General features: G+C 65.2%; 2 protein-coding genes across 2 annotated transcripts in view; one reads left to right on the top strand and one right to left on the bottom strand.

Moving 5' to 3' along the window:
* The first annotated feature begins 34 nt into the window (after window positions 1-34).
* SRPK3 (SRSF protein kinase 3) lies at window positions 35-11,133 on the top strand. The gene is made up of 17 exons (XM_054001827.1): window positions 35-1,154; window positions 1,826-1,883; window positions 2,536-2,654; window positions 2,746-2,854; window positions 2,957-3,044; window positions 3,126-3,213; window positions 3,312-3,418; window positions 4,291-4,450; window positions 5,940-5,965; window positions 6,887-7,022; window positions 7,091-7,119; window positions 8,064-8,313; window positions 8,641-8,741; window positions 9,299-9,406; window positions 9,611-9,680; window positions 10,260-10,352; window positions 10,930-11,133. Exons 1-17 carry the CDS (start codon window positions 1,133-1,135, stop codon window positions 11,112-11,114), a joined length of 1,749 nt encoding a protein of 582 aa, XP_053857802.1. The 5' UTR covers window positions 35-1,132; the 3' UTR covers window positions 11,115-11,133.
* Window positions 11,134-13,000: 1,867 nt separating this feature from the next.
* The window catches only part of LOC128820973 (tafazzin-like), a 9,932-nt gene continuing 5,474 nt past the window's right edge, over window positions 13,001-17,458 (bottom strand). Inside the window, exons 9-13 of the mRNA XM_054001826.1 lie at window positions 17,070-17,203; window positions 16,119-16,221; window positions 15,860-16,006; window positions 13,640-13,734; window positions 13,001-13,258 (exon numbers count right to left, since the gene is read on the bottom strand). Of these exons, the coding sequence (XP_053857801.1) occupies window positions 13,195-13,258; window positions 13,640-13,734; window positions 15,860-16,006; window positions 16,119-16,221; window positions 17,070-17,203 (543 nt within the window). The 3' untranslated portion in view covers window positions 13,001-13,194. The remainder of the gene's footprint in view (window positions 13,259-13,639; window positions 13,735-15,859; window positions 16,007-16,118; window positions 16,222-17,069; window positions 17,204-17,458) is intronic.

Genomic DNA, 17,458 nt, shown 5'->3' with positions numbered 1-17,458 from the left:
GACCTCTCGGTGCGTGGCGGCCCCGGCTGAGGGGGGGGCTCATTTTGGGGGTGACGGCAAAAAAAACAAAAAAAACACCCCCTCAGCAAAAGTGGGGAGGGGGACACAGCGCTGGACGCCGCGGATGAACCTCGGCTTTTTTTTTTTTTTGGGGGGGGGTGGCGGGAGAAGAAGAAAAGATGATGAAGATGATGGAGATGGAGATGAAGACCCCTCCTCAAAATTACAGCTGGAAGGAAGAGTGGGGGGATGGTGGGGGAGGGGCTGCTGGTTTTTTTTTTTGGTAGGGTCTGCTCTGCCTTCCCCTCCCCCCACCGTGGGATTCTGCTGTGTGGGGGATGGGAAAGGGGGGGGGGGGGAGGGGGTCCTCACTGTGCCCCTCCCCCCTCCCTCCGAGTATCGAGCCCCCCACCAGCACCTGGGGGGAGAGGGGGGGAAGGGGCGGCCGGGGGTGCTGCCCCCCCCACACCCCCCGCACCCCGGTATTAAACTGATGCCCAGCAGCCCCCTGGCCCCGTCTGTTCGTGGGGGGCTCCGCCCCCTCCCCCCACCCTCCCCCGGACAGGTGGGGGAGGGGGGGGGTCCCCAGACCCTTCGGGGAGCCCTGGGAAAGGAAGGAGGGGGGTGGAATTTGCGTTTTTTGGGGGGTCCCGCCGCGATTTTGGCGGCCCCGGGTCTGGTTTTGGGGCCTTCCGTGTTCACCGCGCGGTTGCCATGGTGATGCGTCGCGCCTGGATGACGCGCGTGGTTGCGGCAGCCAATCAGCGGTGAGGGGGTGGCGTCACTTTGGGCGCGTCGGGAAGGGGGAACCGCAGCGCTGCCTGACCCAAGCGATATCGGCGGGGGCTTGAGGGCTGTCGGGGCTCTGCGGATGCTGTCGCGATACAGAAAATATCGTGATAAGCGCGGCGGGGCGGTTTGATCTCGTTCTGTCGCGGCAAAGCGGCGCGGGGCCTCCCGGCGGCGTCGCGCTAGGCCGCGTTTCCATGGCGACACTGGGGCGTGGTCATGGGCGTGGCCAGTGCCTCACCGCTGCTCCTCATTGGTCAGTGGGCGGAGCTCGCGGGGTTTCCCCGCCCCTTTCCCCGGCCGCCAGGGGGCGCCACGCGCGGAGCGGGGGCGAGCGCGGGGAATGGAGCTGCGCGGGGGGCCCGGTGAGGGGGGGGCTGGGGGGAAATGGGGATTGTGAGGGGAAAATGAGGTATGTGAGGCGAGAAATGGGATTTGTGAGGGAAAAGTGGGGTCTGAGAGGGGAGAAATGGGGTTTGTGAGGGGAGAAATGGGGTTTGTGAGGGGAAAGTGGGGTTTGAGAGAGGAGAAATGGGGTTTGTGAGGGGAGAAATGGGGTCTGAGAGGGGGGAAATGGGGATTGTGAAGGGGGAAATGGGGTTTGTGAGGGGAGAAATGGGGATTGTGAGGGAAAAGTGGGGTCTGAGAGGGGGGAAATGGGGTTTTTGAGGGGAAAATGGGGTCTGAGAGAGGAGAAATGGGGTTTGTGAGGGGGAAATGGGGTCTGAGAGAAGAGTCCTGAGAGGAAAATGGGATTTTCCCAGGAGTGTGAGGAGCTCCTGAGGTTTGGGAAGTCCTGAGGGGAAAATGGGGGTCCCGTCTGACGTGAGCAGGAGCGTGAGGGGAAAACTGGGGTCCCTGAGGAGAAATTTGAGTCCCGAGGGTTTTTGGGGATCCCCCCCCCCTCCGAGGGGACGTTTCAGAGTTGGGGGCCGGTGGATTTTGGGGCTGGGGGGCACACGGGGTACCTGGGCTGGGAGGACAAGGAGGATTGTAGTGCTGCGACCCCCCCGTGACCCCCAAATCCCCTCCCCAGACCCCGCCAGGAGAAGGAAAAAGCGCAAAAAGGACAAAAAAACGAAAGCACCCCCAAGGTGAGGGGGGGTCAGTGGGGCCACGACCCTTACCCAGAGCTGGGGGGGGGGGACACACACGAGCAGAGCCCCCTTTTAGGGGGTGGGGGGGGGGGACATTCCGAGCCTCCCCTCCCCCTCCAGGGCTATTTTTAGCCCCGCGGGGCCGGGGGCCATTGAGGTCATTTCTATTTTGGGGGGGTGATGGCCCAGAATGCCCCGCACCTGCCCCCCCCCAGCTCGGGGGGGCCTCTGGGACCTCCCAACGCTCCCCTGGGACCATTCCCGGCTGCTTTGCCGCTGTGGGACCACCCTGGGACCCCCCCCCCAGTATGGGGGAGACCCCCGAAGGGACCAGGTATGGGGGGGCAGAGAGGAGACCCCCAAAGGGGCAGGATTTTGGGGAGGGGGTGGCAGGGAGGAGACCCCTGGAGATTCCAGATTTTGGGGAGGGGGGGCAGAGAGGAGACCCCTGGAGATTCCAGATTTTGGGGAGGGGGTGGCAGAGAGGAGACCCCTGGAGATTCCAGATTTTGGGGAGGGGGTGGCAGAGAGGAGACCCCTGGAAATTCCAGATTTTGGGGAGGGGGGGGCAGAGAGGGGGTCTGCTGGCTGCTGGGGGTTGGTGGCCCACCCACGGGGGGGTCCCAGCTTTGCTGTCCCCCCCCCTCAGGACCCCCAGCCCCCCCGGCCAGGTGTCCCCAGACCCCCCCCCGGCGCTGCCATCGCTGTCCGAGTCGCTGCTGGGCTCCGACGAGGGGGAGCAGGAGGACCCCCGCGATTACTGCAAAGGTGGGGACACCCCGCTCCTTTTGGGGGTGTTCGGGGGGGGGTCCCCAAACCCCAGAGTGACATTTCCCCCCCCCCCGCGCCCCCTCCCCAGGGGGGTATTACCCGGTCCGGATCGGGGACCTTTTCCACGGGCGCTACCACGTGGTTCGCAAGCTGGGCTGGGGACATTTCTCCACCGTGTGGCTCTGCTGGGACCTCCGGTGAGTGCGGGGACACCGCGGGGGGCTCCTGGGGGGTTCAGCGGGGGCTCCCCTGTAATTTTGGGTGGGGGTCCCCTGCTTTATTTTGGCGGCCCCGGGCAGGAGGAAACGTTTCGTGGCGCTGAAGGTGGTGAAAAGCGCCCCCCAATACACGGAGACGGCCCTGGATGAGATCAAACTGCTGAAATGTGTGAGTGCCCCCCGCCCCCCCCCCCCCCCAAACCGGGGACCCCCAAATCCACCCCCGTGACCCCCCCCGTGCCCCCCCCAGGTGCGGGACTCAGACCCCAGCGACCCCAACCGCGAGAACATCGTGCAGCTCATCGACGACTTCAAGATTTCGGGGGTCAACGGTGTCCGTATCCTTTTGGGGGGGGTTACCCCGAGTTTCCCACCCCCTTGTGAGGGGGGGGGGGGTCCCAGGGGTCTGGGGGCTCCTTGACTGCCCCCCCCCCAGATGTCTGCATGGTGCTGGAGGTGCTGGGGCACCAACTGCTGCGCTGGATCATCAAATCCAACTACCAGGGGCTGCCCCTGCCCTGCGTCAAGAGCATCGTCAGGCAGGTCAGGGGGTTCTGTGCACCCCAAATCCCTCCCCGCGACCCCAGAGGTGCTGCCCAGAGCCCCCCAAATCCTCCTGGATCCCTGTGACCCCAAATGTGCTGCCCAGAGCCCCCCAAACCCCCCCAAATCCTCCTGGCTCCCTGGGACCCCAGAGGTGCTGCCCAGAGCCCCCCAAATCCCTGCAACCCCAAATGTGCTGCCCAGAGCCCCCCAAATCCCTGGAACCCCAAATGTGCTGCCCAGAGCCCCCCAAATCCTCCCGGATCCCTGGGACCCCAGAGGTGCTGCCCAGAGCCCCCCAAATCCCCCCAAATCCCTGGAACCCCAAATGTGCTGCCCAGAGCCCCCCAAATCCTCATGTTCCACCCCCTCAGACACCCCCAGCTCTCCAAAATCTCCCCAGTGTTTGGTTTTGGGGGTGATTTCTGCCCACATCACCTTTGGGGTGCCTGCCCCAGATTTGGGGTGCCCCTCCCCGATTCGTGTTCCTCTCACAGCTTTGGGGTACCCCTCCCGATTTTGGGGTGCCCCCAGATCCTCATATCCCCCCCCTCAAGCGCTCCCAGCTCCCCAAAATCCCCTCAGAACCCTCTGGGGGTGCCCCACCCACTTTGGGGTGCCTCTCCCAGATTTGGGGTGCCCCTCCCCGATTGCAATGCCCCCCAAAACTTGGGGTGCCCCCAGATCCTCATCGTCCCTCTCCTCAAGCACTCCCAGCTCCCCAAAATCCCCTCTGGCTGTGCCCCACCCACTTTGGGGTGCCCCTCTAAATTTGGGTTGCCCCCTCCCCGATTTGGGACGCCCCCCAGAATGTGGGGCGCCCCCCGCGGATTTCGGGGTGCCCCGGGCAGATTCGGGGTGCCGTGCCGCAGGTGCTGGAGGGGCTGGATTACCTGCACACCAAGTGCAAGATCATCCACACGGACATCAAGCCCGAGAACGTGCTGCTCTGCGTGCAGCAGCCCTACCTGAGACACCTGGCGGCGCAGGCCGCGCGCTGGGCACGGGGGCACGGCCCCCCCCGCGGGGCAGGTACCCCAAAACCCACACCGGGGGGGTAGGGTACTCCAAAATCCACATCTGGGGGGGACAGGTACCCCAAAATCCATCCCTGCAGGGCGGGTACCCCAAAACCCACACCGGGGGGGTAGGGTACCCCAAAATCCATCCCTGCAGGGCAGGTACCCCAAAACCCACACCGGGGGGGGTAGGGTACCCCAAAATCCACACCGGGGGGGTAGGGTACCCCAAAATCCATCCCTGCAGGGCAGGTACCCCAAAACCCACACCGGGGGGGTAGGGTACCCCAAAATCCATCCCTGCAGGGCAGGTACCCCAAAACCCACACCGGGGGGGACAGGGATCCCCAAAATCCATCCCTGCAGGGCAGGTACCCCAAAACCCACACCGGGGGGGTAGGGTAACCCAAAATCCACACCTGAGTGGGGTAGGGTACCCCAAAATCCATTCTCGGGGGGGTAGGGTACCCCAAAATTCACACCTGAGGGGTAGGGTAACTCAAAACCCACACCTGGGGGGACAGGGATCCCCAAAATCCACACCTGGGGGGGGGTAGGGTACCCCAAAATCCACACCGGAGGGGGGTAGGGTACCCCAAAATCCACATCTGGGGGTAGGATAACCCAAAATCCACACCGGAGGGGCGTAGGGATCCCTAAAATCCACACCTGGGGGGGGGTAGGGTACACCAACATTCACACCTGGGGGGGTAGGGTACCCCAAAACCCACACCTGAGGGGACAGGGATCCCTAAAATTCACACCTGAGGGGGGTAGGGTACCCCAAAATCCACACAGGAGGGGGGTAGGGATCCCTAAAATCCACACCTGAGGGGGATAGGGTAACCCAAAATTCACACCTGGGGGGACAGGGATCCCCAAAATCCACACCTGGGGGGGGTAGGGTACACCAACATTCACACCTGGGGGGGTAGGGTACCCCAAAACCCACACCTGGGGGGACAGGGATCCCTAAAATTCACACCTGGGGGGACAGGGATCCCCAAAATTCACACCTGGGGGGACAGGGATCCCTAAAATTCACACCTGAGGGGGGTAGGGTACCCCAAAATCCACACCGGAGTGGGGCAGGGTTCACCAAAATTCTCAGCTGATGGGGTAGGGATCCCTAAAATCCATTCCCACAATGTAGGGACCCCAAACTCCATCCCCTGGGGGGCAGAGATCCCTAAAATCCATCCCCTGGGGGGTAGGGTACCCCAAAACCCACCGCAGGAGTGCAGGTAACCCCCAAAAATTGATCATGGAGTGCAGGTGACCCCAAAATCCACCCCAGGAGTGCAGGTGACCCCAAAATCCACCCCAGGAGTGCAGGTGACCCCAAAATCCCTGCTGTGTGCAGGTACCTGTTGGTCCCCAAAAGAACAGGTGTGCCCAACCCCCACTGCTCTGGGGGTGCCCCTGGAATTCGGGGATCCCCAAATCCCCCACACCTGGGCTGGGGGGGCCTTGGGCTGACCCCCCCTCCTGTGTGTCCACAGTGAGCTCGGCACCCCAGGAGGAACCTGTGAGTGTCATTGCACACCTGTGTGTGCTCACCTGTGTCATTGCACACCTGTGTGTGTGTGCTCACCTGTGTGTGTGCTCACCTGTGTGTGTGATCACCTGTGTGTGTGTGCTCACCTGTGTGTGTGATCACCTGTGTGTGTGTGCTCACCTGTGTGATTGCACACCTGTGTGTGTGTGCTCACCTGTGTCATTGCACACCTGTGTGTGTGTGCTCACCTGTGTGTGTGATCACTTGTGTGTGTGCTCACCTGTGTGTGCTCACCTGTGTGTGTGATCACTTGTGTGTGTGCTCACCTGTGTGTGCTCAGCTCTGTGTGTGCTCACCTGTGCGTGTGTGCTCACCTGTGTGTGTGATTGCACACCTCTGTGTGTGTGCTCACCTGTGTGTGCGCTCACCTGTGTGTGTGTGCTCACCTGTGTGTGCTCACTTGTGTGTGTGTGCTCACCTGTGTCATTGCACACCTGTGTGTGTGTGCTCACCTGTGTGTGTGATCACTTGTGTGTGTGCTCACCTGTGTGTGCTCACCTGTGTCATTGCACACCTGTGTGTGCTCATCTGTGTGTGTGATCACCTGTGTGTGTGCTCGCCTGTGTGTGCTCGCCTGTGTGTGCTCACCTGTGTGTGTGCTCACCTGTGTGTGCTCACCTGTGTGTGCTCACTTGTGTGTGTGCTCGCCTGTGTGTGCTCGCCTGTGCTCACCTGTGTGTGCTCACCTGTCCTTGCACACCTGTGCATGCTCACCTGTGTCCCCCGCATGGTTTTGCACACCTGTCTCCCCTTTACCCCCAAAATCAAAGCCCCCCTGTCCATTCCCCCCAAAACTGAGGAAAATCCCTCAAAGTCGGGGAAATCCCCCAAAACCGAAGGAATCCCCCAAAACCGAGGAAATCCCCCCAAAATCCCTCCCCCCCCCCCCAGGAGCGGCTGTCGCGGGCTCAGCGGCGCCGCCGGCGGCGGCGACAGCGGCGACAGCGGCAGCTCCTGGCGGAGCGGCTGCGGGACCTGGAGCGGCTGCGCGACACCGCGGGGACACCGGGGACAGGCAGCGACACCGGTCAGTGCGGGGGGACACCGGGGACACCGGTCAGTGCAGGGGGACACCGGGGACACCGGTCAGTGCAGGGGGACACCGGGGACAGGCAGCGACACCGGTCAGTGCGGGGGGACACCGGGGACACCGGTCAGTGCAGGGGGACACCGGGGACAGGCAGCGACACGGTCAGTGCGGGGGGACACCGGGGACACCGGTCAGTGCGGGGGACACCGGGGACACCGGTCAGTGCGGGGGGACACCGGGGACAGGCAGGGACACCGGTCAGTGCGGGGGGACACCGGGGACACCGGTCAGTGCGGGGGGGACACCGGGGACACCGGGGACACCGGTCAGTGCGGGGGGACACCGGGGACAGCCAGGGACACCCATCAGGCGGCTGGGGGGACATTGGGGGGGGGGGTCCTGCAGACACCAGGGTTGTTTTGGGGACCCCTAAGAGCCCCAAAATCCCCCCCAGGTCCTCATGGGACATGGGAGGGGACACTGGGGGGTCCCGGAACATGGGGAGGGGAAGAAGGGGGGCCCCAGGGTGGGGTTCTGTGACATCTGGGGGGGTGAATGGGAGAGGTGGGGTTGGGGTCCCCAGGGCGGGGTGCAGGAGCCCCTAAGGTATTTTGGGGTCCCCGTGGTGGGTTTGGGGTCTTAGGTGGGGCCTAGAGGTAGTCTGGGGTCCCCAGAGTGGGTTTGGGTTCCTCAGGGTGGGTTTGGGGTCCTGGGGGGACCTCCAGACATGACTTGGGGCTCCCAGGATGGGGTGGGGGGACCCCCAAAGATAAATTGGGGTCCCCAGAGTGGGTTTGGGGTCCCCAGGGTGGGTTTGGGGTCCCCAGGGTGGCTTTGGGCCTTGTGGGTGAGCAGGACCCCCAAGAACAATTTGAGGGGCTCTGGGGACGGTTTTGGGGTCCCTGGAGCTGTTCTGGGGAGCCCCACGAGGTTTTGGGGCTCCAGAAATATTTCGGGGAGGGGTTTGGGGAGCACCTGGGAGGTTTTGGGGTGAATTTGGGGAGGGGGGGGGGTCTCAGGGTCTCTTTCCTGTTGCAGAAGCCCCCCCGGACCCCCCGGAGGAATGTGGGGGGAGCCCCCCGAGCGGGGCCTCGTCCTCGGGGGTGCACACGCTGCCGGCGGGGGGGGGGCTCCAGCGATGGATTTTCGGGGGGCTCCTGCGCCTCCAGGGGGGGCCCGGGACCCCCCCGGCGCCCCCCCAGCCCCAGCTCGGCCTCGGACTCGCTGTTCACCCCCACCTCCAGCTCCCTCATTTCGGGGGGCTCCGAGGGGCTCCCCAACCCCCTGGGTCAGTGAGGGGGGGGCACCGGGGAGGGGGTTGGGGGGGTTTGGGGGAAATTTGGGGTTGGGGGGGTCTAGAGGGGGAATCTGGAGTGGATTTGGGGTGGGGGGAGTCTAAGGGGGTAATTTGGGGGGAATTTGGGGTTGGGGGGGTCTAGGGGGCAATTTTTGGGGAATTTGGGGTTGGGGGGGTCTGGAGGGGCAGTTTGGGGGGTGTTTGGGGGGGCAATTTGGGGTAGAGGTGGAAATGGGGGCTCCACTGGGGGGGTGGGGGCACTGGGGGGGCACTGGGGGTGCCCAGGTGTGCCCCCAAGCCCCCCAATGTCCCCTCCAGGTGAGGGGGGGCTGCCGGGGGGGCAGGAGAACCCCCTGGACCCCCGCGCTGCCCCCCGGCTGCGCATCAAGATCGCCGACCTGGGCAACGGCTGCTGGGTGGTGAGAGGGACTGGGGGAACTGGGAGGGACTGGGGGAACTGGGAGGGACTGGGGGGGACTGGGAGGAACTGGGGGGGAACTGGGAGGGACTGGGGGAACTGGGGGGGAACTGGGAGGGACTGGGGGGGACTGGGAGGGAACTGGGAGGAACTGGGAGGGACTGGGCGGGACTGGGAGGGACTGGGAGGGACTGGGAGAGACTGGGGAACTGGGAGGAACTGGGGGGGAACTGGGAGAGACTGGGAGGGACTGGGGGGGTCACTGGGAGGAACTGGGAAAGACTGGGAGGGACTGGGGGGGCACTGTGAGAGACTGGGAGAAACTGGGGGGGGGTCACTGGGAGGAACTGGGGGGGTCACTGGGAGAGACTGGGAGGGATTGGGGTTACTGGGAGGGACTGGGAGGAACAGGGGGGGTCACTGGGAGGGACTGGGGGCACTGTGGGTGAGGTTTTGGGGGTCTGGGGGTGTTCCTGTGGGTCTGGGGGGGTTGTGCGGGTTTGGGGGGGTTCTGGGGGTGTTTTTGGGTCTGGGGGTGACCCCCCCGTGCCCCCCCAGCACAAACACTTCACCGAGGACATCCAGACCCGGCAGTACCGGGCGCTGGAGGTGCTGCTGGGGGCGGGGTACGGCCCCCCCGCCGACATCTGGAGCACGGCCTGCATGGTGAGGGGCTGGGGAGGGGGCTGCCCGGGACCCCTGGGTGGGGAGGGGGCTCTGATGGACCCCTGGGTGGGGAGGGGGCTGCCTGGGACCCCAGGGTGGGGAGGGGGCTCTGATGGACCCCGGGGTGGGGAGGGGGCTCTGATGGACCCTGGGGGCGTGGGGAGGGGTCCCATGGCCCCCCAGGACCCCCCTGTGCCCCCGCAGGCGTTCGAGCTGGCCACGGGCGATTACCTGTTCGAGCCGCACTCGGGGGAGGAGTACAGCCGCGACGAGGGTGGGCGGGGCCCCGGGGGCGGGGCCATGGGCATGGGTGTGGTCACTGGGATGGGTGTGGTCTCAGGGATGGGTGTGGCCTCAGGGATGGGTGTGGTCATGAGATGGGTGTGGTGGCCTCGACAATGGGTGTGACCTATGCTGTGGGTGTGGCCCTTGGGTGGGTGTGGCCTCGGATGGGTGTGGCCTCAGGGCTGGGTGTGGTCTCAGGGCTGGGTGTGGCCATGAGATGGTAAGGGTGTGGCACCTGTGGGCGGGGCCTCCCCCAGCAAGGATGTTAAAGGAGGCGTGGTCTCTGGTAGCCAATAGGGAGCCAAGGGGTGTGGCCTGACACAAGGGCGTGGCCATTGAGGATGGGGCTTCAAACAAGGGGCGTGGCAAGGGTGTGGGGCGTGGCTAATAAGTGGGTGGAGCTTGCTGTGGGGTGGCAGCCAATGGCGTGGGGGTTGATGAAGGGGGCGTGGCCAAGTCAACCCCATGTGGGGGTGGGGAGAGAAGGGATGGGAGGAGCGGGGTGGGCGTGGCTGAAGGGAGCGGGCGTGGCTAGAATGGGTGTGTCCGACGTGCCCCGCCCCCGCAGACCACATTGCCCACGTGATCGAGCTGCTGGGGGAGATCCCGCGGCACGTGGCCCTCGGGGGGCGCTACTCCCGCGAGTTCTTCAACCGGAGAGGTGAGGGCGGGGCCGCTGGGCGTGGCCAGGCATGGGTGTGGCCGGGCGGGGTTACAGGGGGCGGGGTTAAGGGCTGGGTGGGGCCCTAAAGGTGTGGTGGGGGTGGTGCAAGGTGGGGTTATGCAAATGAGGGGGTGGGAGTGGTGTCATGCCCATGGGGGCGTGGTCATGGCAAAAGGGGCGGGACTTGGGCCCAGCAGGGTTGTGAGGTGGGGGAGGGGGTGGGGTTTGTCCTCCTATAGCCCCGCCCACTAGGGAAGGGGTGTGTCCTGCTATTCCTTTATAAGGGGTGGGGCCACAGCAGGATTGGGGCGTGTCCTGACCACACCCCTCATAAAGGGCGGGGCCACAGGTTTGGGGCGTGTCGTGACCACACCCCTCATGGGGATGTGACCGTATTGGGAGTGGGGCGTGTCCCGACCACACCCCTCAAGGGGTGGGGCCACGGGTGTGGGGCGTGTCCTGACCACACCCCTCATAAGGGGCGGGGCCAGCTCAGGATCCTCCCTGCCCCTCCCCCTGCTCGGTGCGTAACACAGGGATGGGCGTGTCCCGCGCTGACCCCGCCCCTCCCCAGGTGAGCTGCGGCACATCCGGCACCTGCGGCCGTGGGGGCTGCGGGCGGTGCTGCAGGAGAAGTACGAGTGGCCGCGGGGGCCGGCGGCCGCCTTCGCCCGCTTCCTGCGGCCCATGCTGGCCTTCGAGCCCGCCCGGCGCGCCACGGCCCGGCAGTGCCTGCAGCACCCCTGGCTCCGCCCCTAGCCCCGCCCCCGCCACGCCCCCCGCCTCAATAAACCACGGGGTACCGCTGGTCAGGGGGTGTTTATTTGGGGGGGCTGGGGGGGGGTCCTGGGGTGTTTGTTTGGGGGGGTTTGGGGGGTCCTGGGGTGTTTATTTGGGGTTTTATGGGGGGTCTGGGGGGGATCCTGGGGTGTATATTGGAGTTTTATGGGGGGTCTGGGGGGTCCTGTCGGGGGATTTGGGGGCCCTGGGGTCGTTTATTTGGGGTTTTATGGGGGGGGCTGGGGGGGTCCTGGGGTGTTTATTTGGGGTTTTATGGGGGGGGTCTGGGGTGTTTACCGGGGTGTTATGGGGGTTGGGGGCGTCCTGTGGGGGATTTGGGGGGTCCTGGGGTATTTATTGGGGTCCTGTGAGGGCTTTGGGGAGCTCTTGGTGGTCCTGGGGTGTTTATGGTGGGGCTGGGGGGTTTAGGGGAGGTCCTGACGTGTTTTTTGGGGTCCTGTGGTGGGTTTTTGGGTGCTTATTTGGGTCCTGTGGGGGAATTTGGGGTGCTCTTGGTGGTCCTGTGGAGGAAATTGGTCGGTTGCTGGTGGTCCTGGGGTGTTTATTGGGGTTTTGTGGGTGCTCCTGCTGGTCCTGTGGGGGGTTTGGGGGGCTCCCGGTGGTCCTGGGTGTTTTTTGGGGTCCTGTGGGGGGTTTGGGGTGCTCCTGGTGGGACCCTGGAGTGTCCTGTAGTGCTGGGGGTCTTTTGTGTGGTCCTGAGGGGTGCTGGGGGGGTCCTGGAGATAATTTTGGGGTCCAGGGTGGTCTTGGAAGTGTTTCAGGGTCCCGTGGGCATCTTTTGTGTGGTCCTGGGGGGTTCTGGGGGTGTCCCAGAGCTGGTTTGGGGTCCTAGAGTGATCCTGGATAAATTTTGGGGTCCTGGGCGATCCTGCAGATGTTTGGGGTCCCGTGGGTGTTGTGTGTGGGGTCCTGGAGGTGTTTCAGGGTCCCATGGGTGTCTGTTGTGTGTTCCTGGGGGGGGGTCCCAGAGGTGTTTTGGGGTCCTGGGGGGTTCTAGGGGGGTCCCAGAGCTGATTTGGGGTCCTGTGAGTGTTTTGTGTGTGGTCCTGGGGGGGGTCCCAGAGGTGTTTTGGGGTCCCTTGGGGTGCACTGTGGTCCTGGAAGTGGTGGAGGGGCTTTGGGGTCCCGGGGGTGTTTTGGGGGTCCCAAGGGTGTCATGGGCATGGTCCTGGAGGTGTTTTTGGGGGTCCCGTGGGTGTTTTGGCCGTCCTGGGGGTGTCTTGGGGGTCCCAGGGGTGTCAGGTGTCTGGTCCTGGAGGTGTTTTGGGGGTCCTGGGGGTGTTTTTGGGGGTCCCAGAGCTGTTTTTGGGTTCCGTGGGTGTTTTTTGGGGGTCCTGGAAATGTTTTGTGGGGTCCTGGGGTGTTTGGGGGTCCCGGGGGGTGTTTAGGGGGTCCCGTGGGCATCTCCTGAGGGGTCCTGGGGGTGTCGTGTTCTCCTGGGAGGGTCCTGGAGATGTTTTCGGGTTCTGGAGCTGTTCTGGGGGTCCCGGGGTTGTTTGGGGGTCCCGGGGTTGTTTGGGGGTCCCGGGGGTGTTCGGGGGGTCCCGGGGTTGTTTGGGGGTCCCGGGGTTGTTTGGGGGTCCCGGGGGTGTTTGGGGGTCCCGGGGGTGTCAGGCGGGTGCTCCTGGGGGTCTCTGGGGGGTCCCGGGGGCCGTTGCAGCCGCGGTGTCGGCGTGGCGGCTCAGCCCCGCGGCAGGTGGCCGATGATGCTCTGCACCGCGCCCCGACGTCGTGCCCTGGCCCCCGATGTCCGGCGTGTGCGTCTGGGGGCGGGGCCGCGTCAGCGCCACGCCCACAGGGGGCGGGACCACGACCATCAGTCAGGCTCGTGGCCACGCCCCCATATTTGGGGCCACGCCCATCAGGTAGGCTCACGGCCACACCCACAGGTTTGGGGCCACACCCCTAGGGCAGGTGAGGGCGGGGCTCCGGGCCACACCCACAGGGGTGGGGCCACACCCATCAGGCAGGCTCATGGCTACGCCCACAGGTTTGGGGCCACGCCCCTTGGGCAGGTGAGGGCAGGTGAGGGCGGGGCTTACCCGGGGTCGTCCAGCGATGCCAGCACGGCCTGGCGGATGGTGGAGGCGTGGCTGTGCAGCCTGGGGGCGGGGCAAACACGGGCCACGCCCACATCAGCGAGCCACACCCAACCCTGGGCTGAAGCCCCTCCCCCTCCAGGTGAACACCCAGAGGCTCCGCCCTTCTCCCCACACCTGCATGAGGCTCCGCCCCCTCACCCAGCCCCTCCCACGGGATTCTACCCAGCTAGGCCACGCCCCTTCTCAGCCACACCCACCTCAGCCCTCCCACTGGGGAAACCACACCCACTTTTAAATCCCTACTCCTTTTTGGGGACCCCCACCCAGGTGTCCCCACCCCATTCAGGTGTCCCCACTCCCTCGTGGATGAGCTCCACCCCCTCCCAGGTGTTCCCCGCCCCCCCAGGTGTGCCCGCCCCCCGGCAGGTGAGCCCCGCCCACCGCAGGTGGTCCAGCATCATGCAGGCCGCCAGCAGCGCCGCCGTGGGGTTGGCGATGTTGCGGTTGGCGATGCTCTTGCCCGTGTTCCGCGTGGCCTGGGGGGCACGGCCCTCAGAGACCCCCGGCACTGCCGGTGCCACCGGGAACCTCCCAGTGCCACCAGGAACATCCCAGTGCCACCAGTAACATCCCAGTGCCACCAGGAACATCCCAGTGCCACCAGTAACATCCCAGTGCCACCAGGAACATCCCAGTGCCACCAGGAACATCCAGTGCCACCAGTATCCCACCGGTAACATCCCAGTGCCACCAGGAACCTCCCAGTGCCACCAGTATCCCACCAGGAACCTCCCAGTGCCACCAGGAACCTCCCAGTGCCACCAGTATCCCACCAAGAACCTCCCAGTGCCACCGGGAACCTCCCAGTGCCACCAGGAACCTCCCAGTGCCACCAGTATCCCACCAGTAACCTCCCAGTGCCACCAGGAACCTCCCAGTGCCACCAGTATCCCACCAGGAACCTCCCAGTGCCACCAGTAACATCCCAGTGCCACCAGGAACCTCCCAGTGCCACCAGGAACATCCCAGTGCCACCAGGAACCTCCCAGTGCCACCAGTATCCCACCAGTAACCTCCCAGTGCCACCGGGAACCTCCCAGTGCCACCAGTAACATCCCAGTGCCACCGGGAACCTCCCAGTGCCACCAGTAACATCCCAGTGCCACCAGTATCCCACCAGGAACCTCCCAGTGCCACCGGGAACCTCCCAGTGCCACCAGTATCCCGCCAGGAACGTCCCAGTGCCCCCTGGTAACATCCCAGTGCTCCCAGTATCCCACCAGTAATGTTCCAGTGCTCCAGTAATGTCCCAGTGCCCCCCGGTATCCCACCAGTAATGTCCCAGTGTTCCCAGTAACATCCCAGTGCTCCCAGGAACATCCCAGTGCCCCCCAGTATCCCACTAATAACGTCCCAGTGCTCCCAATATCCCACCAGTAACATCCCAGTGCTCCCAGTATCCCACCAATAACGTCCCAGTGCTCCCTGGAACATCCCAGTGCCTCCCGGTATCCCACCAGTAACTTCTCAGTGCTCCCAGTGCCCCCAGTAACATCCCAGTGCCCCCAGTAACGTCCCAGTGCTCCCCGTAGGGCATTCCCAGTGCTCCCAGTGCCCCCCCAGTGCTCCCAGTGCCCCCCCAGTACCATCCCAGTGCCCCCAGTGCTTCCAGTTCCTCCCAGTGACCCCGTGGTGTCCATCCCCATGTCCAGACCCCCCCAAACCCCCCAGGACCCCCCCAGACCCCCCCGTTTCGCCCCCAGACCCACGGTCTCGAACACGGCACAGTCGTGGCCGTAGTTGGCACTGGGTGTCACCAGTGCTCCCAGTGCTCCCAGTGACCCCGTGGTGTCCATCCCCGTGTCCCAAACCCCCCAGGACCCCCCCATTTCCCCCCGTTTCGCCCCCAGACCCACGGTCTCGAACACGGCGTAGTCGTGGCCATAGTTGGCTCCAGGTGCCCCCACCAGTGCTCCCAGTGACCCCGTGGTGTCCATCCCCATGTCCCAACCCCCCCCATTTCCCCCCCAGGACCCCCCCAAACCCCCCAGGACCCCCCAGACCCCCCCAGGACCCCCCGTTTCCCCCCCAGACCCACGGTCTCGAACACGGCGCAGTCGTGGCCGCAGTTGGCACTGGGTGTCACCAGTGCTCCCAGTGCTCCCAGTTCCACCCAGTGCTCCCAGTGACCCCGTGGTGTCCATCCCCGTGTCCCAGACCCCCCCGGACCCCCAGGACCCCCCCAGACCCCCCCGTTTCGCCCCCAGATCCCCCGTTTCCCCCTCAGACCCACGGTCTCGAACACGGCGCAGTCGTGGCCGCAGTGAGCTCCAGGTGCCCCCACCAGTGCTCCCAGTGCTCCAGTGACCCCGTGGTGTCCATCCCCGTGTCCCAGACCCCCCCATTTCCCCCCAGGACCCCCCCAAACCCCCCAGGACCCCCCAGACCCCCCCAGGACCCCCCCCGTTTCCCCCCCCAGACCCACGGTCTCAAACACGGCGCAGTCGTGGCCGCAGTTGGCACTGGGTGTCACCAGTGCTCCCAGTGCTCCCAGTTCCACCCAGTGCTCCCAGTGACCCCGTGGTGTCCATCCCCGTGTCCCAGACCCCCCCAAACCCCCCAGGACCCCCCCATTTCCCCTCGTTTCCCCCCCAGACCCACGGTCTCGAACACGGCGTAGTCGTGGCCGTAGTTGGCTCCGGGCACGAGCCCCGGCCCCCCCACGAGCCCGGCGCAGACGTTGTTGACGATGTTCCCGTAGAGGTTCGGCATCACCATCACGTCAAACTGCTGGGGCCGGGACACCAGCTGGGGCCGGGCCGGGCCGGGCGGCGTTACTGGGAGCACTGGGAGCGCTGGGAGGGGGTCTGGGGTTTTTTTTGGGGGGGGTTTTGGGGTTTTTTTTTGGGGGGCGTCACACCTGCATGGTGGTGTTGTCCACGATCATGCTGCGGAAGGTGATCTCGGGGTACTCGGCCGCCACTTCCTGGCAGCACTGCAGGAACAGCCCGTCCCCCAATTTCCTGGGGGGGCAGAGGGGATGAGACCCCCAAAAAATACGGGATACCCCCCCAAAAAAAAACTGAGATCCCCCAAAAAACCCGAGATCCCCCCAAAAAATCCAGGGTACATTTGGGATCCACTCAGCACTGCAGGAACAGCCCGTCCCCCAATTTCCTGGGGGGGCAGGGGAGTTGAGACCCCCAAAAACCCCCTCAAGGACCACCAGGACCCCCCAAACCCCCCTCAATGACAACCAGGATCCCCCAGAACCCCAAAACCCCCCTGGGACCCCCCAAAACCACCCAAGGACCACCAGACCCCCAAAACCTCTACAAGGACCCCCAAAACCCCCTCAAGGACCACCAAGACCCCTCAAAACCCCCCAGTGGCTACAAGGACCCCCCCAAAACCCTCTCAAAGACCCCCCAAGCCCCCCTCAATGACTACAAGGACTCCTCAGAACACCCCAAAGACCCCTCAAACCCCCTCAAGGACCACCAAGAGTACCCCAAACCCCCCCTCAATCACCACCAGGACCCCCCAGACCCCCCCCAGTGACCACCAGGACCCCTCAATGACCACCAGGACCCCCCAACCCCCCCCCAGTGACCACCAGGACCCCCCAAACCCCCCTCAATGACCACCAGGACCCCCCCGAGGCCCCCCAGTGACCACCAGGACCCCCCAAACCCCCCTCAATGACCACCAGGACCCCTCAATGACCACCAGGACCCCCCAGACCCCCCTCAATGACCACCAGGACCCCCCAATGACCACCAGGACCCCCCAATGACCACCAGGACCCCCCAGACCCCCCCCAGTGACCCCCAGGACCCCCCGAGGCCCCCCGGGACCCCCGTGGCCGTACATGATGTTGGCCTTGTGCACGGCGGTGACGCTGCGGCGGGCGGCGGCGCGCGCCAGCCCGAAGGCGTAGTGGGCGATGCGGCGCGAGCGCCCGGCCGTGATGATCTTCAGGCTCTCCACCACCCCCGCCACGCTCTGCCGGGCACACGGGCGTGCACGGGCGTGGCACGGGCGTGGCATCAACGACAGGGCGTGGCACGGGCGTGGCACGGGCGTGGCATCAACCACAGGGCGTGGCACGGGCGTGGCACGGGCGTGGCATCAACCACAGGGCGTGGCATTGGTGTGGCACGGGCGTGGCATCAACCCCAGGGTGTGACATCACCAACAGGGTGTGGCATGGGTAGGGAATGGGCGTGGCATGGGCAGGGTGTCACCAGCAGGGCGTGG

This window comes from Vidua macroura, chromosome 33 (genome assembly GCF_024509145.1).
Source record: "Vidua macroura isolate BioBank_ID:100142 chromosome 33, ASM2450914v1, whole genome shotgun sequence".
NCBI classification, from domain to species: domain Eukaryota; kingdom Metazoa; phylum Chordata; class Aves; order Passeriformes; family Viduidae; genus Vidua; species Vidua macroura.
The sequence above is the reverse complement of the archived record's forward strand: the minus strand, read 5'-3'. Positions and strand labels throughout refer to the sequence as shown.